Genomic DNA, 24,942 nt, shown 5'->3' on the forward strand with positions numbered 1-24,942 from the left:
GATACCATAGCTAAGAGATGTTAACAGAGATTGCTATATTAAAAAACAAAACAAAACAACAAAAAAAGAAGATATGAAACTTGTAGATGACTACTGTCCTCAAGGAATGTCTGTAATTAACCTACTCTTACCTCCTTCTTCTGAACCTTTTTCTTTTGTCTCATTTCCCATGTGGCTCCCTTTCCCCTCCTCTTTAACTGTATATTCCCATATTCCCTCTTTTTATTAGCTCAGTATATCATCCTAATACTGGAAATGTTCCTTTTAGTGCAGCAGCATCCCCTGCTTTTGCTCCCTTCACTTCTCCTGCTCCTTTTCATTTGATACTGCTTTCCCTTACTTGCCTTCCTTTATGCGGTCCCTTTTCTCAAAAGGAAAAGAATGGAAAAAAAAAAAGTGAAGTCTGGATTAGGTGCCCAGTAGGCAAATACTTCACATTTTAAATATATAACTTTACCCCAAAAGGATCTACCCTGAGAAAAATTATTTAAGAGGATGTTGATTCTGGAATATCCTTTTCCTATTTATAGCTCTTTATGCCATTTATTTATCTTTTGAAGGCTTGACTTTACATAGCTCTGATATTAATATTTTTAAGGAAAGATGATCTGTTTCAAAAGCGCCTAAGGACAGAGAAGCCCTGAGCCCACTAACCTTCCCTGGGATGCTGGGTTCCCAAATCTCACGGGCACTTAAATGAACAGCCTCCCTTTGAAATATGACATCTTTGGCTGACTTGCCACTTTCATCATTATTCTATTCAAACACATCGCCGTCACCTCAAGACCAGGCTGCATTTGTTTCTAGGGCTTTTTGCTTTCCCCAGACCTGCCGCAGCCACGTAAGGTGGCAAATAAAGACAGAACACCTTCTCCCACAGCTCCTGCAAAACAATTTCCATAACTCGGCTCATTTGTCATGACGGTGGCGGCGGTCAGAGGAGGGAAAGGGGAGAAGCAGGGGTGTATCTGCTCCTGGAAGGTGACCTGGGAAGCAGGTCACCTGCTCTACGTGTCCTCAGAGCAGAAGGGACCCTCTCTCGTGGGGTTAAGTAGCTGGGGACAAGTGATCGGTGGGAGTTGGTTTCATCACTTGCTGAGCAAACAGCAGAAAGGGAGCTGCAAATCACACTGGAAGTGTAAAAATCCATACAGTTACCCACAAAACTTGGTGCCAGGAAAACAATTAAAGGGAAACACAATTCTAGGTTATGGTTTGCATGAGTGGGCACAGTCTGGATCACAGAAATGAAGATAGGCTTGAACAGAGCCTTCCTATAACATCTGCTGGGCGAACAGAAGAGCAGAGGGCCATGCCTGAACAGGGGACTCGGGGCTTCACGGTTTCTTCTCTTCTCTCATGCAGGTCAGAAACTCACCCAGCAGATCTGCCCCACCACAGTAAGGAGCATACCAAATAAAATTATGTACAGGAACTGTCAGAACTGCACTATAAAATTGCATTTTTTTTTTCTTTCCTGGTCTTGCAAACTTCAACAGAGAAATAGAAATGAACGTGGCTATTTGGTGCAATAAATCCCGAAAGGGAAGAGAATCGGTGTGTGGCGGAAGCGGGGGGATTTTCTCTAACGGCCAATTTCAGTCTATACATGAGGACATGGAGTTCACCCAGAATATATTACATTCCTTTTTCCGAGGCAAAAACCCCCCTCCCATCACTGCATATCTGAGCATGTCAGGGAATTTGTACTTTCAGAAGAGAACCAAATATGGTTGAGTGTAATAGGTTAAAAATACCCTTCAAGAGTCTATGCACCATGTGAAGGGGATTTTTTTTTTTTTAATGCTGTTTGTGTGCCAAAGGAGAAAGAGGAACACAAAGTTATAGGGAGGTGATAACCAATGTGACATCAGCAAGACATATTTCACTTTTCAAATGACACTGTGCAAAAACAGGTTAGGCGAATGCATCACATCATTGGCGTACACATTGATTTATCTCTGCTGTACAAAGGCAGGTAACAACCAAGGGAGTTCGGTGCTTTTGTGTCCCAGAGCAGACACGTAGCAGATAAGTCACCTAGTTATACGTTTTGGAAGCGCACGCCTTAATTAAATTAATCTAACCGCGGTAGGAACGTGCTGGGCTTGACTCTGCCTGAACGATGTGGAAAGTCAGGAGCACCTCGCTTGCTGCAGAAGCACCTTACGGGGTGCGGGTCAGCGAGCACTCTGCTCTCCTCCCCCAGCCCACCTCTCTACCTGTGCCTAACTTTAAACGCGTGCTCCCATCCTCTTTAATTCACTGCAGCTCAAAGTTAAGCACGAGCTTAAGTAACGTCCCAAATAAAGGATGGATTTCGGCACAGGTTTGTATTTTCCTGAACTGTCGTCTAAGGGGAAAAACGTGCCAGATGGGGATGCAGGGAGAGGTCTCTGCACAGAGCAATCCCCATCCCACACAGAAGAGCTGGGAGGTGGGGGAGGGATGGGGGAGGCCAACAAAAGGCGGATCCCAAAGGGTTGGACCCTTCTGGGCACTGCCCCCCCCGGGTCCTTGGCAAGGGGACAGCCGGCTCCTCTGGGAGCATGCCCTCCCCAGGTCCCTACTTGAATAGAAAAGGGAGTTATAAGCGCCCCACAAACCCTCACATCGCCGGTTCCTCCCTCCACACAGCATCCCCCTCCCTGTTCCCTCCCGCCGCCCAGTGCCCCTCTCGCATCTATTTTGGGACGGCTCGGGGACCCGCGAGCTCCTGTGCCTTGCAGACATCTGCAGGCAATACGCAGCCGGCACCCCCTGCAAGGGACGACCCCTCGCCTTCCTCTCCCGTCCCGGATATCACACATCCTTCTCCGCATCGCCCTCAGACAGACAGCTCCCCGCCGGCACCCTCGCCGCCGGAGCAGAGCCGATGACGCCTTCACACCCGATCGGACCTCAAACCTCTCTCTTTTTTTGCGAGGTTGATATCTGTGGGGCACTTTGAATTACAGAATGGCTCATCAGGAAAGCAAATGTTCTTGGGGGGGCCTAAATGTAAGGCGTAACCTGCTCCAGTCATGCCACCTTTCGCCCAAAACCCACACCCCTCCAGACAGGCGCGCAGTAGTCCTGGGCTGCCCACCATTTCCCTCCATGGCTTGCTGGCACAGAGAGATATTAAAAGTCTCGTCATGCATATGCAATAGCTCAGGCTTTTTCATCATCATCATTATTATTATTATTAATAATAATATTGTTATCAGTGGCAGTATACCTGTATATAAACATGAGGAGGGAAGAGCATGAGAAATGCGCAGTGTAAAATGCAATAGGATGCCGCATTATTTTTGCGTGGGTCTGCGAGGAGGCTGATGAAGCTCCTTTCTGGATGCCACCCACTGCGACACTGGAGTTGCAAAGCACCAGGGCCAGCACTCCTACAAACCCCAGCTCCCAATAACCCTGGCCCTGGTTTTTCTCTGCCCCTACCACGTTTGCAGGCTGCAGACTCCCTGCTGCCCACTGACCGTGACTTCAGGGTCCACCTTGCTGCCCAGTCCTTCAAGAGCAAGGCCGCCATTCACATCCACCCTCTTTTTCTTGATTTCCCAGCAGGTTAAGCTGTTCTTCCTCTCCCCAGTCGCTACCTCTCCCTTGCAGAGGGTAATCCACCTTTTCGGTGGGACCCCCCTGCCAGGAAAGCAGTGTCCTGTCCCACTCTCTCATCCCAGTTCCCACTATGGGGGTGACTTCTCCTGAGCTGCCCTCCGGCGGGTGACCCCCTAATCATTTTTGCCAGGCGACGAGAGTCCCAAAGGAGGGACAATTGACTGTGTCCTTCTCTGGCGTGCAGACTTAAACCACCTTCCTGATGGCACGCTCATCACCTCTGAATGCTCCTCACCCAGGCTCAGTCTTCCTCCACCGCTGTGGCTCACACACCCTGGACAGGCCACCAGCCCCCCGCTCACAGCAGAGCCGGCAGCACGCTCCAGGTCCAGGAGCTCATCAAGCGCGCACGAGAGATTTCCCTAAGTAATCACAGTGCTCAAAGAAAAAATTGCCTTTTCAAGTGCAGCACAGCAGCCTCTCTATTTCCAGGGGACTTCACACTGCTCTTCTTCAGACACCGAGCCCTTGCCCCACCACACACACACTCACTGTATGTATTAAAATCAACCGCTACAGAAAGGATTGGCTTGATGGTCTGCATCGCGATGGGAACAGAGAAATTCCTGAGGGCTAATCCTATTTGGATGTGAATTTCCACAACCACCTCATGTTGTCCCTCCCTTCGTTTCAACAGCTGTGAAGCGTACACAGCTGTATAGACCTGACCTCACTTTAACTTAAACACCTTCTGTATGGTTCAATTATTGCAATTGCTCTGGATGATTTCTGCTTGCAGGATCCTTTAGCTACTGAGGAGGATGCTGTTCTGGTAGGTGTTGAGTTTCTTCACCCCCTCCAGCCAAGGAGTGGTGACTACAAACTTGCATGGCAATGGCAGCCGAGGTGCTCCATGCAGGTCACTGCTGTTTTACTGATTGCTTTTGCAATTTTAGAGTTAACAGCGCTTCCGAGAAGCAGAAGGCTGTGCTTTTGCAAGGAAAAGCCTATCTAGACAAAGGTAGGGAGATGTTTCTGCTTGCAGATATGACTCAGCAACTTTAACATTATAAAAAGGTCTTTTCATTTGTTTGGTTTTATGTTTATGTTTTCATGGGTGGTTTTTAAAGAAAATCCCAGCATACGAATTATAAAGCATTCTCAGTTCTGACAGTTTTCATTTAGAACACATGATGAAACCATATATGCAATGCTAGTCTGTTTTTAGCATTATTGGAGGATAGAAAAGCATGTTTTTTCCAATGTTTGGCATACATTTCAGATGGGTTTCTGGGCTGCAAAACTAGTATTTCATATTTACACCATAAGCTACTTGTCTTCCTGGCAAGGAAATACCTCCTGATGCAGAAAGCTGCCAGCCCTGCTCCTGCCCAGGGACCCAGCAGTGCCGACTGATGCACCACGCGAGCCCACGCAGCTGTCCCACGCTAGGCAGCTCCTCCATTGCCCCAGAAGCCCAGCTAAGGGTGACCCAAGTAACCAGCCCCTGAAAAAGCCAATTCTGCATTTTGTTCAGGCTGAAGGATCAATTCCTTGCTCTCACACAAGCCTCAGTGGGGCTGGCCTAGGCGGAGGGAGGGTTTACCCGCAGGCTTTCGTGTACCAAGACATCGGTGCTCCGGAGTCCACACAAAGGTATCTGCAAGTCATGTTTTTTGAACTTGCATCCACTGTTTGAATCCCCGTTGCCTCTCCTGCGTTAAAAACATTAATGGCTGAGACTTGAAACACAACTGAGTCAAAGCGATGACTCGGTGAGCAACCACAACAGGGAAATACTTCACAGGCAGCTTTGAGATCAGATTTGACACAACTGGCTGTGGCATAAATCCCTGAAGAGATACCAGCCTTGGGAGTGTGGTGCAGAGCAGCCCGGGTAACACAATTTTCTCTATTTAAAAAAATCCTATAGCCATCCCACAGACAGCATAAGTCTAGCTTGATAAATTAGATATAGAATACAGCCCCAGCCCAGCAAGGATATACCGTCTGACAGCCGAGCTACGAACTATTGCCTGAACTATTTCTTGTAACGTGCAATCTCACACAGCTGCCAATACCATTTCTGAACGGATTTTTAAGAGGAAAGTTTGATATTTAAGCTGCAAATCTAGAGGATTTATGTAAGAATGGATTTGGGATTTCTTTCCAGTGGCTCCCAGCAAAATCAACCCTGGTGTTAACTTTGAGTTCAGTGAGGCCAAGGTTTTACCATCTGAAGTTTTCGATTAAGTAGTGGATAAAACTATATAGGGTTACATAAGGCTATGCCATACTGGTACATCAAGCATGCGTAATGACTTCCTCAGATACACGTTGCAAGGTGAATAAGTTTCACAGCAGGACTTCCACATTCCCAGTACTAGCGCTTTACCTGTTCTTCATCAGCGTTCCCCGTCATTCCCTCCACTCTCTGCTGGCCTTTGCTGGAGACTGGCCTACCCGTGGAGTTTGTGCCACGTAATAATTTAAATCAGGGTTACTTCCCTAGTTATCTTCTTACTGAAATTGTTCTGTGGGTATAATCTGTACAACGGACACAGCTGTACCAGTTACGAGGGTGCTTTGGATGACTTCAGGTTATTTTATAGCAGTGGAACATTCCTCTCATTAAGAGGGTTCTATCACATTAATTAGCCAGGTACACTAATAACTATCCAAAGCATGAAACACAACTCAGATGATAACCCAAACCCTTCCCGTTAATCACAAATGACTACAGGCTACAATTTGCACGTGTGCGCATGTGCGGGGGACGTGTATATTTGTGTGTGTCTGTGTGCATGCATGCAAGGCAGGCAGAAAAATAAAAAGCAAGTAATAGCCCATGGGAGTTTCCTACGGGATTGCTCCACATACAGGGAAAAGTAGTGAAGGAAAAGTGAAAAGAAAGTTAAAACCAGACACGTATCCATCAACTCAATTAAGCCTCGAGGGGAAAAGCTCAAGGCTGCCAGGCGATACAGGGAGTTAATGCTCCTCCTCCAAGGGGGAGCAGCAGAGGAAATGCTGGAGAAGGAACTTTGCTGCCTCTGAGCAGAATTAATGGGTGGTTCTGGACCGGCTGAGCTGCTGAGCCACCGCTTCTCAATGAGTTGTTAATGGGGAACATGGAGAGTTAGGAAGTAATGAGGACTTTGTCAATACAGCTGTGGATAAAAGTGGGTAAGGAACCACTTAAGGAAAAAACCATCACACAAATCTGCAACTACAGATTCTGCGCTTTCCGGTGCTTCAGAAATTACTTGCAATAATTTTGGAAGTGTTATAGAGGCTGAGAAGCAAAACACAACCACAGGACAGATCCTTTTATTAAACCAGAAGTGGCAAGCAAGAAAGAAATATTGGTAACACTGGTCTCATCTACAATTTCTTCTTTTTTTTAAATTCCCAGGAAAGCAAAAGAACGAACAAATCTAAATAATCTGCAGCCGCCTGCAGTGGAGGCACCAGATGAGCACGGCTTTCGTAGGCAACACCCGGCACAAGACAAATGTCTCCACCATGTCCCGGCTGGGTGCATTAGGGAGGGGGGACCCCACAAACAGGTCCAAACCCCCTCCTGTACCTGCACGCCTTCCAAAATAGCCATCTACATGGTACCTGGGGCCATTAGATAACCCACCCCAGCAGGGTTGGCTTGTGTTGGTACTAACAACACAGCCAAAAAATCAGAGGGTTTCTTCCAAAGTGACCAGATTGAAAGAAGAATATGAATTGGGGGGGGGTGGTGGTGGTGGTGGTGGTGGTGGTGGTGGTGGTGGTGTGTGTGTGTCACATATCCATCTTACGGTTGGGTTTGCTGGCATTTAGGAAGTGAGGAATCTTTTACAGGTTTTCCGAGCAATCCTGGCCACTTTCCACCTCCTCCCCCTCCCATGAAAGCAGCTTTCCCTGCCACAAGAGCTTCGCTGTATAACCATTTTTCCTTTTTATTTCATGTAAAGACAAACACTATTAAAAACACACCGCATTCTCGTTTCTTTACCTCCATGAAGAGCAAACACAGAGAAATGCTCCCTAGAAACGAAGTGCCGGATTTATTCAAAGGTAAACATCCCATTTTACGCGTCACCCAAGACTTTGAGGGAGGTACCGCTTTCTGTGCTGAAAGTGCTAAGCCAGGCAGGACCGCCACCATACCGGCTTCCCTCCCATATCCAGCCTCTGTAGAAGGGCACGCAGAGCCTTTGCAGCTCCCTAACTCAATCCGGTTCAGAGCTGATATTTAGATAAGAGCTGCCCCTGGGAGGCAGCTCTTATGGGCAAAGGGGTCCAGGAAGGCTGGACATTCTTTAAGGAGGAAGTCCTAAAGGCACAAGAGCGGGCTGTCCCCAGGTGCCGAAAGACGAGCCGGCGGGGAAGAAGACCGGCCTGGCTGACTAGAGAGCTCTGGCTCGAACTGAGGAGAAAGAGGAGAGTCTATGACCTCTGGAAGAAGGGGCGGGCAACTCAGGAGGACTACAGGGGTGTAGCGAGGCTGTGCAGGGAGAAAACTAGAAGGGCCAAAGCTGAGCTAGAGCTCAGTCTGGCTGCTGCTATAAAAGACAACAAAAAACACTTCTTCAAATACATTAGCAGCAAAAGGAGAGCTAAGGAGAATCTCCAGCCCCTAGTAGATGTGGGAGGAAACACAGTGACCAAGGATGAGGAAAAGGCTGAGGTACTTAATGCCTTCTTTGCCTCAGTCTTTATTAGCAGGGCCGAATGTTCTATGGGTACCCAGCCCCTGGAGTTGGAAGATAGGGATGGGGACCAGACTGGAGCCCCCATTATCCAGGGGGAAATGGTGAGTGACCTGCTGCACCACTTAGACACTCACAAGTCTATGGGGCCTGATGAGATCCACCCGAGAGTGTTGAAGGAGCTGGCAGATGTGCTCACCAAGCCCCTTTCCATCATTTACCAGCAGTCCTGGCTAACTGGGGAAGTCCCTGCTGACTGGAGATTAGCGAATGTGACACCCATCTTCAAGAAGGGCCGGAAGGAGGACCCGGGGAACTACAGGCCTGTCAGCCTGACCTCGGTGCCGGGGAAGCTGATGGAGCAGATCATCCTGAGTGCTATCACACGGCATGTAGAGAATAACCAGGGGATCAGGCCCAGCCAGCATGGGTTCAGGAAAGGCAGGTCCTGCTTGACCAACCTGATCTCCTTCTATGATAAGGTGACCCGCCCAGTGGATGAGGGGAAGTCTGTGGATGTTGTCTATCTAGACTTCAGTAAAGCCTTTGACACGGTTTCCCACGGCATTCTCCTGGAGAAACTGGCTGCTCATGGCTTGGACGGGTGTACTCTTCGCTGGGTAAAGAACTGGCTGGACGGCCGGGCCCAGAGAGTGGTGGTGAATGGAGTTTACTCCGGTTGGCGGCCGGTCACAAGCGGTGTTCCCCAGGGCTCGGTGTTGGGGCCAGTTCTGTTTAACATCTTTATCAATGATCTGGACGAAGGGATCGAGTGCACTCTCAGTAAGTTTGCAGACGACACCAAGTTGTGTGGGAGTGTTGATCTGCTGGAGGGTAGGCAGGCTCTGCAGAGGGACCTGGACAGGCTGGATCGATGGGCTGGGGTGAATTGTATGAGGTTTAACAAGGCCAAGTGCAAGGTCCTGCACTTGGGCCACAGCAACCCCATGCAACGCTACAGGCTTGGGGAAGAGTGGCTGGAAAGCTGCCTGGCAGAGAAGGACCTGGGGGTGTTGGTTGACAGCCGCCTGAATATGAGCCAGCAGTGTGCCCAGGCGGCCAAGAAGGCCAATGGCATCCTGGCCTGTATCAAAAATAGCGTGGCCAGCAGGACTAGGGAAGTGATTGTGCCCCTGTACTCGGCACTGGTGAGGCCGCACCTCGAATACTGTGTTCAGTTTTGGGCCCCCCACTACAAGAGGGATATTGAGGTACTGGAGCGCGTACAGAGAAGGGCAACGAAGCTGGTGAAGGGTCTGGAGCAGAAGTCTTATGAGGAGCGGCTGAGGGAGCTGGGACTGTTTAGCCTGGAGAAAAGGAGGCTGAGGGGAGACCTCATCGCTCTCTACAACTACCTGAAAGGAGGTTGTAGAGAGGTGGGGGTCGGTCTCTTCTCCCAGGTAACAAGTGATAGGACAAGAGGAAATGGCCTCAAGTTGCGCCAGGGGAGGTTTAGACTGGATATTAGGAAATTTTTCTTCACCGAGAGGGTTATCAAGCATTGGAACAGACTGCCCAGGGAAGTGGTTGAGTCGCCATCCCTGGAGGTATTTAAAGGACGTTTGGATGAGGTACTTAGAGACATGGTGTAGTGATGGTTTTTGGCAGTGTTAGGTTTATGGTTGGACTCGATGATCTTAAAGGTCTTTTCCAACCTATATGATTCTGTGATTCTGTGATTCTGAAATCCAGGTGGGCTGGAGATGGATGGGAAGGATGGGAGCAGCTCCCACAGGGCCATCAAACCCTGCAAGTGCCAGGGGAGCTCTCTGGCCGCATCCCGCAACCCTCTCCACCCTGGGCATGCACGGTCAGGGGAGGAGGGGGCCAAGAAGGTAGCCAAGTTGGCTTCACATGAGCCAAGGACACCCCCATGGAAATACTGCCTACGCCCAGATCCACACAGTCCTGGCTTCTCTCCACCAGCAGGGACACAGAGAGGCCAAGGATGGGGAAAGTCACCTGGACCTTCCTGCTTCCTTCTGGGCTTCTTTCAACATAAAAGCGATTGTTGCAGCCGGTGATGAAGAGAGGGAATACGGCACACAGATAAGGCACAAAGCTTGCAAACATTCTGCGTGTAAAAACGCCATGTTTAACAAACCCACGTCCTCACAATGCACAAAAACACATCATGGAAACTGAAACCAGCAGAAATAAGTCACGGACCACAAAGCATGCTTGCATGTAAAAAAAGGATGGGAAGGCTCCTCAGAGCACTAAGGAGAAGTCAGCTTCACCGGTCTCCTTTCTGAGCAGCATAGGATGGTTACATCCAGCTGGTGAAGCTCCAGAGCACAACCCCATGGAAATATCCAGGCTCATGCTTAACCCTGCATCGCTCCCTCTCCAGCGCTAAGTACTAACGCATGTTTGATTAGGCAACAGGAGGAGTATCTGCTCCTTCCAAAAGTGACCACGAGCTCTTGGCAATAACACCGAGTACTTGCTCTGGCCCTAACCGCATACCACAGTTGTTAAACTGGCCTGCCAAAGGAAGACGTCTTGCCAGACAGAGTATTCAAAATAAAGCAAAGAACAATCGCTTTAAATAATCAGCGTTTCAAGTGCTCTAACGAAGAGAACATGTATTAAGGCGACCTCGGAGAAAGGAAAACCTATTAAAGCAAACGCTAACAGTGATTTTTCAAATATTCCTGCCCTTTTCACTTTCCACAGGGAAGCCTACAGAAATCTTACAAAACCAGAGCTTCAGCATTATTCACCTTTATATTCCCACTGGTTCTAGTGGCATTACTCCCACAGATAGGGACTACAGATCAGGTGAGGGTATTTTCTAATTTTAGTTATTTTTTGTGCATACTAACCACTCTTGGACACGAGTTAGGCCTTCCACAATAACAAGACTGGATGACAAATCATGAAATTAAAAACTAATTTAGAGAAACGAGAAAATTCTGGATTCTTGTCATTTCCCTTCTATTTTTTTTCATACTTTGGAAACAATAGAGCAAAAAGCGACAAGCATGCTCACAGAGCGACCCAAGTTTGAAAAGAGACAAAATGCCATCCAAAGGCAAATGGCAAAATTCCCAGTAACATCATTAATGCCAGTATTTAATCTTGTATGCTTTTCTATGAATTGATATAAAAGCATTTCAATGAAGATATCATATTGTATACCATTTACGATTACACATACAATGAGATTCTCAAATGCTGCTTTTGAGATGCAGACCTCATACTGAAGCAATAACCGAGCCCCATATGCATGGCTCTCAGGGTACACGTGCAGATCAGAGTTTGGCTCACACATGCAGTGCGATATATACATCGGGATGTAAACGTGGAGCCCAGCTTGAAAAAGCAGCTTGCATTTGCACCACCATGATACCCATCCTAAAAATGAACACCCAGCACCTTCCAAGCACCAGCCGCTCCTCTTGTCTCCGTACTGGGGGAGCCTGGTTTAGGGCTGGTGAGAAGCGTGGCAGGGAAATAGCACGGCATGCCTCAGCACACAAGTGGAGGCTTGTGTTACTAGAGGGTTTGCTGGGCTTTTGACAGGAGATGGCTCTATTTTCTTGGCCAGCAAGCTGTCCCGGTTGCTTTCTGCAGTGCTCAGGTACAGAGCTGCCCTGCACTGGGCACCCTGCCTGCCTGCCTGCCAGCATTTGGTAACCCCATCGCCAGCTTCAGTGGCGACTCCTTCTCACCCTCCTGCAAACCCTGTGTCAGGACGGGGCGTCGGGCGTGCCTCCCCTGCCCTGGCCATCCCCGGAGCGGGGACAACAGCAGCACAGCTGGAGCCTGCCACGACCCTGGCCGGGGCAGCCCCGAGGTTACTCCTGCGCCCAGGTACTCGGCACGGCTGGAGCCCAGCATCTTTAACGACTTCTCCTTTCCACACACTACTCTATTCATTTTCCACTTCCCCAATCGCAGCTGTCGAGCCCTATTAATGCATAGAAAAAACACATTTAAACCCAAACCTGCTAGGCCAGAAATAGAAGTTCTCATTTTCTTTTCCAAAACACAGAATAGCTGAGCAACAACGAAAGGAAAAGGAGATCTCTCCCGAGTGCACATCTGGAACCAATTTGCTGTATGTAGCCACTGGGTGTCACTTTTGATATATACTGGGTCAGCCACGCAGCGTTTCGGCGAGAGAAATGGATTTCAAAGAGGTGATCCTAAACCAAACCAGACTGCTCCGCAGCCTCTCACGTGCAAGCTGTAATTAGCAATTAGCCAGCCAGGCTGATTTATTAACGAAACGTCTTTGCCATGACATTAAGAAACGTGCAGTGGCTCCTACCTCTCAGTCTGCAGCGTGACTTTTGACGGCTCCACGTTGGGGTTTTCCCACTCCATCTGCGGACAGTGCATGAAGTAGCAGAGGGTGTACAGAGCCTCCGGCTCCCAGTAGAGCGATCCCTGCTTCTGGTGCATCGGTGTCCCGTTCCCGTGCTGCTTGGCATTGAGGGGCTGGAGGTGGTGCATCGCTCGAGACACCAGGTCGCCTGGAAAAAAGCAAAAGCTGGGTGAATGCCAGGCTTTTCAGCTGCCTTTCCCCAAAGTTTTCAAACCAAAAGGCGTGCCAGGTTGGTTTTCCCTTCTATTTAACCTCACATAAGCAAGCTGTAAAAGGTAGGACAGGATCCTGTGCACGGTTTATCGGCAGGTCAGACTTTGCCTGGTGGTTTACGCAGCGCAGTGTGATGTACCTGGGCTGCAGTCAAGTCCCCTAAGGCCTGCAGGAGATGGGTTTCTGCAAATATAGTGTGTAGGCAGCGTCAGGCTGGCCCGTCTCAGCACTGCCAGAAGAGCCAGTATGCTGGGGCTGGGGTCACAGCTACCTACAGGCAGCCCTTGGAGGCTGCCAAAACCCCATAGTCCCAAAAATGACCAGCAGGGACGATGAAGAGTGGCACCAAAAGCCGCATGCTCCTGGGTAGAGAGAGAGCATCAGGGAAACACAGCCCCTTGCAGTGAGGAAGGAGGCAGTCAGATAACGCACAGAGCACTGCGGGAGTGTGCAAAGGGACACAGGGGTGAAGAAAAAAAGGAGGAAGAAAAAATTGCTAGAAGACTGTATCAGAAACGTGCAACCGAAATTACAATTTGTAAGCCCAGGCTGGGCCTGGAAAACTTCATGTTAACAGAAGAGCAAAACCTGTGAAGTAGGCTCACCCAGCCCCTCAGGTTTCCAGAACACAGCAAATGGCCCAAGAGAAAGATGCTCGTCGTCTCCCCTGCACCAACGTGGTTCTGTGCGCTTCTTCGCAGGGTGGGTATGGGAAACCAGCAGCAATATGTGGACCAGGATCAGCAAAGCCAGCAAGTGAGATTAGCAGGCAAATATATAGGCAAGCAGCAGTGAGTCTCTTAGCACAGTACTGATTGTAACTAATTAACTAAAGCATCTCCCTCCGATGCAGTGAATTTTACGTTTGTTGACTAGTGACCGCTCTATCAAAGGCAAGGAAACAATTGTGGTTATAAACTGCCTGTTTTCACATGTTCAAATCACTCCGAGAGTGCTTTGGGGGGAAATAATGATCTCGGATCAAATCAGATGGTTTGTTTTAAATGAAAATCTGAGCAAGAGCCCTTTGGGTCATTCTTAAGCTATACAAAAGCAAGTGATGGGGAAAAGAGGACATAATTTTCCAGTGTTAAGAAGAAGTCACACGCTTTCTCTTATTTGCTTTTCCCAAATGACCACTGAGCACTGAAACTTGGAAGGAAAAGTTGGAAATGTACGCCAAGGTAGGAACATAAAACCAAATCGGGGGGGTGGGGGAGAGGGCTGAATAATGAACTCCTGGGCAAACTTACCGGAGAACTATTTTGACTGTGTACAAGGCAGAGTACAGGGTTGGTTTTTTTTTTTTGCAAAGTCCCACCCCTGTAAACACATCACCTCTCTCCAGCCTGACTCGCACAGAAAATGATGCTGCTGCTGGGATAATGTGCACTGAGGAGAATAGAAACGTCTCGCTGAAAAATGCTCAGCCCAGCCCTCCAAAAACACAGCCTCAAAACCATGAAGAGAAGAAAACCGCTGGCATGAGAAAACTGCCGAGTCCATGATTTCAGGGTTTTGACACAATTTTTTGCTGCACTCTGCAATATTCCTCTGATTCAAAGCTTTCATTTAAAAATAGTTTCTGTCTTTTCCCTCTGCCAGGAAATTGTCATGATAGGACCAATCTTGCAGCCCTGCATGCTCATAATTTCCGAGAGAAGCTGTGCATGCAGAAAGCCTGCAGGATCAGGCCCACAGCAGAAACAGATGTGCCTCTGAGATGACTCCCCAGTCCTGCACAAAATCATCTGCAGGCAACCAGAAGCAGCAGAAAAGTTTGGGACCCTCTTCACTCAGCCCACTCTGTCACAGCAGACGTGCACTGCCAAGCCTAGCACCGGCCAATTTAACTGCTAGCAACCTTTCTGATAGCAAAAGTAAATTCCTCTCTTTTTCTCCAAAAGGCAAAAAAATTGCATAGAAGCGCTGGCTGCAACAACCAGCTTTAATAATAGCAAAAGCAGAGAAAAAGGACTTGCACTAAATTCAGCCTTTTCAGACCCAAGCCACTACAGCACTGAAGCATGTGGTTAAAGTTAAGCACACGACTAGTCTTATTTCAGTGGATTGAGACAGCAGGCACCAGAATGCCTCTGACTTCTGTACTGAACGACAAATAAAAATCAGGATGCAATTGAGGCCCAGATGCAGGCAGCAGCATTACTTCATCCCCATTCCTCCCCGAGCGCTGGGGCGATGCAACTTCGATGACACGTCCAGCGCCAGAGGAAGCTGCATGGTGAGCAAGGAGGGAAAGCAGCAGCAAGAATGACGTACGCAGGGTGGGCAGCTCAGCATCGCTGCTGATGCAAAGCTGGAGGAACTCGAGCCTCACTGAAATCAATGGCAAAGCTCCCATCCGTTTCAATATGACCAGGAGTTCACCATTTTATTCTGTATTTCCTCAACTGTTTCTTAAGAAACCCGAACCAATTCATGCCATTAAAGCTGAATTAATGTTTTTTATGTTTAAGCCTCATTTAATTACATTATACCAAGAACTGATTGGCTTAGATCTTGCTTCTGCCTTTGCTACGTTATCTCTGGTTACATTTCAAATAATTTCTATATTAACAATTATTATAACATTCCTCTACCAGAGACAACTCAAGGCTTAAATAATCAATACCTATAAAGCATCAAGCTGCACAGCGGACATTAAGTCAGCATAAAAAGCTGCATTATGATCTTGGTACCCAACAGGCAGAGCACTGGAGGCAGGACAGGAATCTCTGCTTTCTATTTCATTCCACGGCGTAACCTCGGACAAGCCACTGCATGCCCTGGTGCCCTTTTCCTCCTCCAGCTGCATCCAGTTATGGTGCAAATTCTTCAGGGCAGAGACCGTGTCTCAGCATATCTGTGCACCAGGATCAGTGCCGACAAGGAAGGAAGGAGCCGATGCGCACGCACACACTGTATGGTAGTACTTATGCGTAAGCTGTAAAACATAGCATGAGTGTAACATCTGGTTCAAGATGCACGTGTATTGTTGCAATCCCTACCACGTTTTGCTGCTTCTATTCTTCCTTGCTAATATGCTTTTGTTTCTCCATTTTCTTCCAAAGAATATACAAAAAGTTGAAATTCTCTTTGATTCTGGCCAGGGCACTTCAAAGCCCATGGATGTGAAAGCAGCTCCATGATGGGACTCACTGTTCTGGTCTCCAGCAGTCAGCCAACTCAAGTCTCATCTGGGAAACTCAACCTATATACGCTCTCCTTGCCAGCTGTAAAAGCCACAGTACATCTGAACATCGAGGGTAACCTTGAATTTGTGGCCAAGCATAGAGAGGGAAGCCCCCTTCATCACTTTGTGTTAGCCGTCTCTGCTCCTCAGAGCCCTGTTCAGCTACAGCAACGCTCTGCAAGGTGACATTACCTGCTCGCAGCATTGCTGGCTCTTCTGCATCTTTTTTGGCCCTGAAAACATGTCTCAGATATATCAACTGAGCGCATCTGGAAGGCCAATAAATTCCTGAGTCCATCATTTCCAAAAAAAAAACCCCATAAAAAATAAAAATCCCAGCAGCTGGGTCGATCTTGTAACTGCAGGGACGGGGCTCCCGAGGGCTGTGGCATCACGACACAAGGCGCTCGGTGGGGATCCCTGCCTCGCCGTCCCCTGTACCACTGCCTGCAACCCATCCGAGCAGCAGCCTGGAGAGCCGATCTGCCTGACAAAAAACCTTGCCAATTTTATTTTGCTCTTAATTTAAACCAAATAAACACTTCCACAATTTATGCAACCTAAGCCAAGCGAGCCGACGCACAAACTGCTCTGCTGGCAGAGCCAGGGAGAGGAAGACATCATGTTGTGCGGGGTAGACACGCACAAAAAAATGAACAGCGAGGTGGAGGGCTATTTGAGGATATTTTTGTTGCCGAAGCTGGGAAGCTGGAACTGGAGGGCAGGGTCCCAGAGGGCAGCAAAGGCAGTGGCAAGCCCTGGGCTGGCACTGCCTTGCAGCCCTGGATCGGGATGGGAAAGAGCCCCGCCAACGAGGCTCCACACTGGAGCCTGTCAGCCCAGAGGAGAAATGCCATGCCTCGCACACCGGCTAGCAAAGGACCCACGAAACCATCATCACACCGCAGTGCGTGCAGAGCTGCCGCTGTAGCTACCAGCATTTTGTCCTTTCCATGACTAAAGCAGGACTTGCCCATCGCTGCTGCTGTCAGTTCAGCGTGGTTTATGAACGCAAGGTCCCCATACATTTGATTTAAAGATTGAAAATATTATGTAATGCGCATGTTGTGACACGGGCCTGGTTTAAGGCAAGACTAAATATTTAAGGAACAGCTTCAGTGACTTCAAGCCAAAGATGTGATGTGACAGGGAAAGTTAAGCTGTGCCAGCCTGTATGGGGGTGGTACATTCAACAACATACAGCACTCAACTGGACAGCTCGAGCCCTCTCCACAGTGACCAGCTAAGCATTTTTTTTACCGTGTTTGGCTTTGGTAAAAGCTATTATCACTGCTCTTACTATTTTAGAGCCCCAAGTTTGAAAAATAACACATTGTTTCCAATTTGGTAGCAGAGGAGGGGAAAGAAGTAGAAAAGCAAAAAGAGGAGGAAGAAAGAGAAAACGATAGATACCCAATGCCCACTTCTGAGAAGCTTCTGAGGGATTTTATGGTTTGTCATGATGGACCTGATCTTGCAAACACTCCTGCCTAGGAGCAGGCTTGCTGCTTTTAAAGGGATAAAATTCCACAGCTTAAAACATTCAGCTGGGTGTGTGTTTGCACAACCACGACCCAGAGGTGAATGACGCTGGACCAATCCTTACATGGCCTCCCTACGACACCAACCTCAAGTTTTTCTTGTTCCAAAAACATGTCCTAAAACCGCAAGAACAACTTAACGACGGTATTTTTGCACACTGATAACAAGCCACGCCTGTGTCTTTCTTTCAAAGCCCACGGGAGGGAGGAGGATCTGTTGTCACCGCAGCCCTCTTCCCGCACGATGCCCTGCTAGGGCACTGTGCAAAGCAGCAGCAGGCCATGTTTCTAGCACGACAGCATCCTGCAGGCAGCACCCATCGGTTTGATAATGCCGGTCTGATCATCCCTCCAGCAGTCCACGATTCCAACGTGTGTAGCCTGCTCTCGGGAATCACGCCCTGCGGTGGGGCATGTTGACAGCAGCACTGTTGCTGCTTCGCTTTGCTACCTGGATGAACATTTTCTCCTGCACGAGCGCGCCAGAGCCACAGACTGGAGTCACGTCTGTCCTTTAGGGCCCTTAACGTCCTCCTGTGTCCTGTCCAGACCATTAACAGAAGTGTTGGCCAGGGAGCTGCACTCCAGATGCCAGCTTCCACAGCATGGCTGGTAGTTTCCAAAGTTTGCCCCCTTACAAGCACATGAGCCAGGTGCAAAACTCTCTGTCTTGACGTGGATTCATCTCACACCTCAGAATAAAAGCTTGGATCTACAGCTTTTGCTCAGGACCAACTCTGGGGAGACTGTATTGAAAACTTGAATTATAACCCTGATAATAAACCAAGGTCTGTTCAATCAGACTGCTACCTGGTAGCCGTGGCCATCCTGCATCCTTCCCATACTGTAGCTAAGTCCCTCTCCCTTTCTCCCTCCCTGTTGCCTCTAGTTTCTGTACCAAAGTGATGTATTGCTACAGCTCACCCCGGCGTATGCGCATGAATGTGGGTGAATACAAGCAGTTGAACTGTGTCTCCGGTACCACAGCAGACCGCCTCCAGCCATCCACTCAGGCAGCCGCCCGAGCCACTCCTACAGTCTTCATTTCAGCTGCGCTGTTCCTCCATGGTTGCTCTGCCGCCGGTGTTGTATCAATCTCTATGTTTCAAAAGTCAGCTGAGCAAAAATTGCTCGAGCAAAACCTTTCCTCAAATGATTTATTGGAGGTCTTTCTATCGTTCTTTCGTCTTTCATATCGTCTTTCAAGACGACCCATCTATACCAGGAAAGGAGCGCGCAGAGACCTAGGGTGGGCGCACGCTAGAAAGTGTTTAGTACGTATTTCACTGTGCACGTGCTCTTAGCCCAAAGTATCTTCAAACATAAAGCTATGCTATTCTTGGCACACAGTATATTCCAGATTCAAGAGCCAGCTGCCTCGGGCTGCGGGTGCGCTTGGGGTGCCATAACCCACAGTCAGTGCAGCATCCCACGAGCAACAGATTCACCGTTGAGCTCACCTTGCAGAAGCCTCCCCATCTCTGCTCACCCACACCATGCCCCTATGTGAATTTGCTACCCCAGGCAACCTTTTCTTCTCCTAACAGCCATTCGTCTCTCCACAGAAGAGCAAATGAAGCAGCTGTGGTCCCAAACTCTGAATTCAGCGCCAAAAGACGGGACCGGGATACGAGCAGCCCATTTCCTGACAGTGGCTTCCCTGTGGCCTCCCACAGATCGTTTAACCTTTTATCTCCACTTATCCCACCACCACAAGAAGCTTCTATTTATATTATAGAGTATGTGTTTGTGTGCAATTTAATGTTTGCAAAGCCTTTGAAGACTGAGAAATTAGGGATTGGATATATCCCATTAAAAAGCCACAATAATAATTAAACCTTCTCACGTACACATACCTATTATAACAACACTATCACCTTCAAAATCTGCAATCCAGTGTGGCAAGCATGATGTTTGTGTTTGATTCCCCTTAAAACATGTCAACTCCAAACAAAACAAGCTTTGACTCGGATGAGCTATTCATCTGCCGACCTAATGGTGAGCCTTCCCTCTGTGGACTGCTGCTGCTTTATGGACCACCGTTCCTGGATTTTCTTTGGCCTGATGTAGACTCACGTCCTCAAACTCTGAATTTAAGAGCCCCTCACGGCTGAGCAGGCCAGCTCAAGAGTGCTCACCCTGGCCTGACCCGTTCCCGATGCTCTGCACAGCAGGGACAGGGAGGACTGCAAACCTAATGAAAGGAAAACGCTGTTTTAACCCCGAGAGTGCTGTGATACACAGGAGTTCAGGGGTGAACAGGAGTCTGCACCTGAAGGGTGATGTACGCAGGAGATGTACATTGGTGTATCGTGGAGGGGCGGTGGAGGGTTGGAGCTCCAGCATCCCCCACCCACCAAGGTGATGCCTTTTGCCTCTAACCATTAAACCTCAGTGGGCTTAAACACACAAGGTAGAAGCCCCAGAGGAACAAAACCAGCCGTGCGGGGACAGACCCAGGTTTGGCCCCCAGGAAGGCGAAGGGGGCTGAGTGTCATCTCATGGGGGAAGCCCCCAAAGGAGCACTGACAGCAGACTGGGACCCAGGCAAGCAATAGCTGCCTCTGTTCAGCCCCTGTAACCCAAGAGAGAAATCCACCCCCCTGGTCAGCAGGGCAGTGAAAGGGAAGGCAAAGCCTTAGCAGGGTGTAGACTGGTATTTTCAAATTATCCTCTCTCCCGCTTCATTTCCACTGATAAATAAATGTATTGCTTTATGGCTTATGCTAATGGTATCTCAGGGGGGATGGAAGAAAAGCAGGGGTTCATTTGGGGCTATTAAGTAGCCCATAACCCTTCTTGTGCACAGACGCAGACAGCAAATGGAGGCTCAGGTCCATCACTTGGAGGGGGCTGCAAGGGGAACGGAGTAGCAGCTACGGGAGCCTGCAACCAGCTAGCGCTTAATGGAGGCAAGAAGCTACCTAGCATTTAAACACTGCATTCATCTGTCTTGCGTTCTCTGCTGGGGGGTGAACGGGCACCTCAACAACTTACTTTTTTAGCTTTTACGCACAGAGCGGATGACGTGTGGATCGCAGTGCGGAGGAAACACAGACAAGAAGCCCAGAAAGTGGTAGGAGAGTGAGGACGTAGAGATCTTGTGCAATAACCCAGCGGAGGGCCCTTGAAAACTAGGAAAAGTATCACCACATCTGGGGAGTGCCCACACAGGCTGCCAGTCTATGGCCAAACCCTACGCTGAAGGGAGCACTACCATCTGAACTGCAGGTTTCAACCAGTACCTCCGCTTAGCTCAGCACTGCGCTGCATGAGCCAAACCGTTCACAGGGAATAAGCTTTGGTGTTTCTCTATGGTGCTACTTAGTCCGAGAAAAATATCTGACAAACAGTGCTTTTGTTCCAGCAGTAAATAAGCAGAGCACTTACAACAACCCTCCTTCAGATGCCACTCTTCCAGCAAGCACCTTTACCTTGGCACTTGCTTCTAAGCCTAGGTTTAACCTCTTATTTACAGGACATGAATCAATTTGTACGGCTCCTGCAGTACTCCTTCCTGTTGGTTGCAGAGAATTGAGACTAGATGAAAAGGCAAGGGAGGGGATGCCGACTTTCATCATCTCCTCAGCTGGGGCTGTGAGGAGAAATGAGAAACAGTATTGGTATGTGCAATCACATTCCTACTTACACTTGAGCAGTAACCCTTCCTTTCATCCCTAAAAGTGTGCCAAGATCTACTGGGAGGCTGTTATTTTGGAAATATATACATTCAGCACTGCGGAGGCAAAGAGAGGATGATGGGGAAGGGTGGCGTTTTTCCAATGGCAAAAAGGAAAACCTTGCTGAGACCTGAGTGGTGACATGGAGGAAATACCAGCCTGAACATCACACCTGGGAGCTGCTCTAAGTTAAACACCGTTCAAAGGCTAAAAAGCTCTGAGATTAGCAGTGTTAAGTCTCATCCGCATCTTTAGATTATGCTAGTTTAAAATAAAAATGCATACTTGTTGTGGTTAACGCTCAGAGTAATACCACCACCACTGGTCACTGTGGTTTGCACAAGACTGGGTAGCCAACTTCTCACCCAGGAAAGCCACAGAGGACTGGCCATCTTTGGACTCAAAGCAAGCCCCAAACAGTTTTCTGCTCTAACCTGAAGACGCGTGTGAAGACACGGTTTGGACAACATCCTAAGCCACAGTTTACCCCTCTGTGCGGCTCGAGAGACACAACCCTTCTGCAGCCCTACCCTCAACATGGGGTGGTTGTCCCAGCTCGGCCGTACACTAACACCTTACAGTCTTCACCCCAAGGCAGTGAGGGAGGAATATTTCTTGGTGCCAGGATTGGTGCCCAGCGCACCCTAAGCTCTGCTCCTCCTTGTCACCACCTGCGTGCACACACTAGAGAAAGAGGGTCCTCCTTGTCACCAGCAAACACACCAACGACCTCCAGTTGTGAGTCTCATCCCTTCTGCATCTGGTCTCCAAGCCAGCAGTGGTATTTTTAGATGGGTGATGAATAGGTATGTTGGAGTGTTATGCAGTTAAATATAACATAAACGTTTGTGGATTGCAAACACGCTTATAAAGAAGTTAAGAAAAATATTCAAAGGTCAAAATGCAGTATCATGGGATCTCTCAACAGGTCTCCCTAGTATTCCTCTCTTTATCTATTCAGTCTACTTATTTTTCCCCTGTCTGAAGGGGCAGGAAATGAAAGAGAAGGAATAGCAATCCAGAATAATTCCCAAAACTTTTGGGGAGGGGAGTCTATTCCCCTTCTCTAGGTCTGGTCTGGAAATACAGAAAACTTTAGGAAAAACTGAAAAAAAAAAACCCAAAACAACATCCCCCAAAAAAGACTCGTGAAATATTTTCTCTAAGATTAAACAGTGGAATACTGTCAGGCTACTGTTTAAAATCCTATTATTTTTTGCTGTGCTTCAGTTCTTCCCAATGTTCTCTATATAATAAGCATTTCAAATGAAATTACATTATTTTAAAACACACTGTAGTAGGCAATTACAATTCCTGAATACTAAATGCCAATATAACATAGGACAAATTTATTGTTGTTCCTTAACTTTGTGCCACGTTCATTATATTTTAATGAATAAGGTTTCACATTAATTTTTCAAGCCTTTTCCTTGGAATCATGCATTATCGCTGTAATTGTGTTGCAGAATTAGGTCTCTATTTACATTCTCCTCCTAAGTCCTGGAGACAAAACCTTGCTTTGATTTTTCCCTGAAGTCAGCAACACCGCCTCTTCTTCCTATTTTCGGGAAAGCACCCCAGGCTTTCCTCCAGCACTATCTCGCCCCGCTGCCGCCAGGCAGGGCAGGGCCGTGCCAGCGACAACCAGCGCCCACTGCCTGCTAAGCCCAGGAGATGAGAGCAGAAGCACCAGGCCAGCAGCGTTTGGGGGGGACCGGAGCAGCATCCGCGAGTCCGGTTGCACCTGCCCACTCAATGAGGACCCCTCAATGGCAGCCCAGGTTGACCTCTTCTGCAGCATTCCCAGAGGGTGCTGCCCTCCCTCTACGGTCGTGTCCACCATCCCACCTTTCCCCAATTTCCTCTCACCTCTTTCACCCCCTGGGGAGACGCAGCTCACCCAAATGCTCTTTTCTAATACACTGACAGCATTCGTGAACAAATGAAGGGAGCAGATGAATGAGGTCATCACGTGTAGGGAAAGGTGAAGGTACCACAAGACGCAAGGCTTTTCACCTTGTGAAGCTATTTTCCACCTGGGACAGACACAAACACCGTGAAAGAATGAAGAAGATTTGAGCTGAAATACAGGCATCAGGCAGCAAACGGGCTCCATTTGCCAGCTGTTGTCCTCCACGGGACAGATTTGATTTCCCATGTCAAAGTCTCCAGCAGCTCGGCAGCCGGCCACGTCTTTGCGTGCAAGGATGCTGGGCAGAACCGAGAGCAGGGGAAGCCTTTCCTCCGCAAGCGGGCGTTTGTTAATTCTAGTTATTCTGCGTACTTGCAATACTTTAATTATTAATGTTGATAAACTGTAGGAAATCTCATTCAATAAGAACTGCCTTTTTTTTCCTCTGAGATAAAATTAAATTGCTTTATTGCAAGATCCCTCTTTGCCCTTGTCTTTTGTGCTCTTATGAAGAACACAGAAATGAAGTCCTGGCTCCTGGGATATTGCAAGCCGGTGGGACATTGCAGACACATGCTTGGGGACTGTCCACTCTGATGGTCACGCCTTTGTCCCTGCCACTCACTCCTGGTTGCCATCTCCTCCCTCCTCCCTTCACAAGTGCTATCCTCTTAATTCCCGTCTATCCAGAGAGTCTCCCGCACCACCTTTATTCCTCCCACAAAAGCAGGGGCTTTTGCATACCTAACCTTTTCCTCCTATCCCACTTTCTCCATATCCTCTTCCCTCTCCACAATGCCACTTCTAAAGCTCTCCACCCCCCTCACACCACCAGGGCAATGATAAATCTTCCTTCGCCCACTCCCTCCCCACCAACACACCCTGATCCCCAGGTGTTCCCCCCTGGCTCCTCCACACTGCTCAGCGTTTCTGCCCCCACGCTGCGGTTCCCCAGCCTCCCTCTGCGACAGAAGCTTTGCTGTAACCTCCAGGTCACACCCTCTGCTGATGCCAGAGACAGATACACAAGCACGGAACAAAGAGCAAACCCCCCTTGTACCCCCCACCCCTCTCTTTTCCTTCCGTTTTAGGACTTTCCCCCAAATCCACAGGGTTCTGCCCACCGAGACGCCATGCCTCCCTCTGCATTTCACAATTCAGTTTTGAACTCTGCACCGGCACTGCTCCACGGCGAAGATTTCTACCCCACTGAGCATCAAGCCTTGCAAGCTTTGCCAATTACCACTCCTCCTCCTGCTTCTTCCCCAACATGCATCTGCTTGCAGCGGCTGGGGAGGTACCCTCGACGGTAGTCCAGAGGGCTTTCTGGAGGGCTACCAGCATGCTGGAGGTGCCAACCTCTCTCTGACAGCTGCATCTAACTCCCACTGATGCACTCTTTTCTTCAAGTTGGCCACCCTGAAGAGTGTTTTGCCTGTGTTTGCAGTCAACATACATACAGAGAGGAAACCCTATCAACCAAGCATTTGAATCTGAGGTAGGACTAGAGATGATAGATTTCTGGAAATCAAATTTAAAAAAAGGGGGGGGGGGGGGGGTAATTAAGGAATCTGGCTTTTTGGGTTGCGTACAGAGGTTCAAAAAAAATCCAGCATAAAAAAAAAAAAAAAAAACAACATTGAAATATCCACAGATTACTGATTTATTAAAACACAACCATGTGTACTTTAAGAAAGAGAGCTGTATCATGCATAATTTAGCTGGCACACAGACGGTACTGTTGTGTGTTTCATGCGCGTGAAATAAATAAGCATAAATTACTTAATTTGAATAACACCAAACACC

At 48.5% G+C, this 24,942-nt stretch overlaps 1 protein-coding gene across 2 annotated transcripts in view; it reads right to left on the reverse strand.

Annotated features, from left to right (window-relative positions):
- Positions 1-24,942, reverse strand: part of ABTB3 (ankyrin repeat and BTB domain containing 3) — a 181,812-nt gene that overhangs the window by 51,782 nt on the left and 105,088 nt on the right. For both annotated transcript variants that reach the window (XM_075501809.1, XM_075501801.1), the window contains exon 3: positions 12,541-12,745. In XM_075501809.1, coding sequence (XP_075357924.1) covers positions 12,541-12,745 — 205 coding nt within the window. The remainder of the gene's footprint in view (positions 1-12,540; positions 12,746-24,942) is intronic.

This window comes from Mycteria americana, chromosome 1 (assembly GCF_035582795.1).
Source record: "Mycteria americana isolate JAX WOST 10 ecotype Jacksonville Zoo and Gardens chromosome 1, USCA_MyAme_1.0, whole genome shotgun sequence".
Taxonomy (NCBI): Eukaryota; Metazoa; Chordata; class Aves; order Ciconiiformes; family Ciconiidae; genus Mycteria; species Mycteria americana.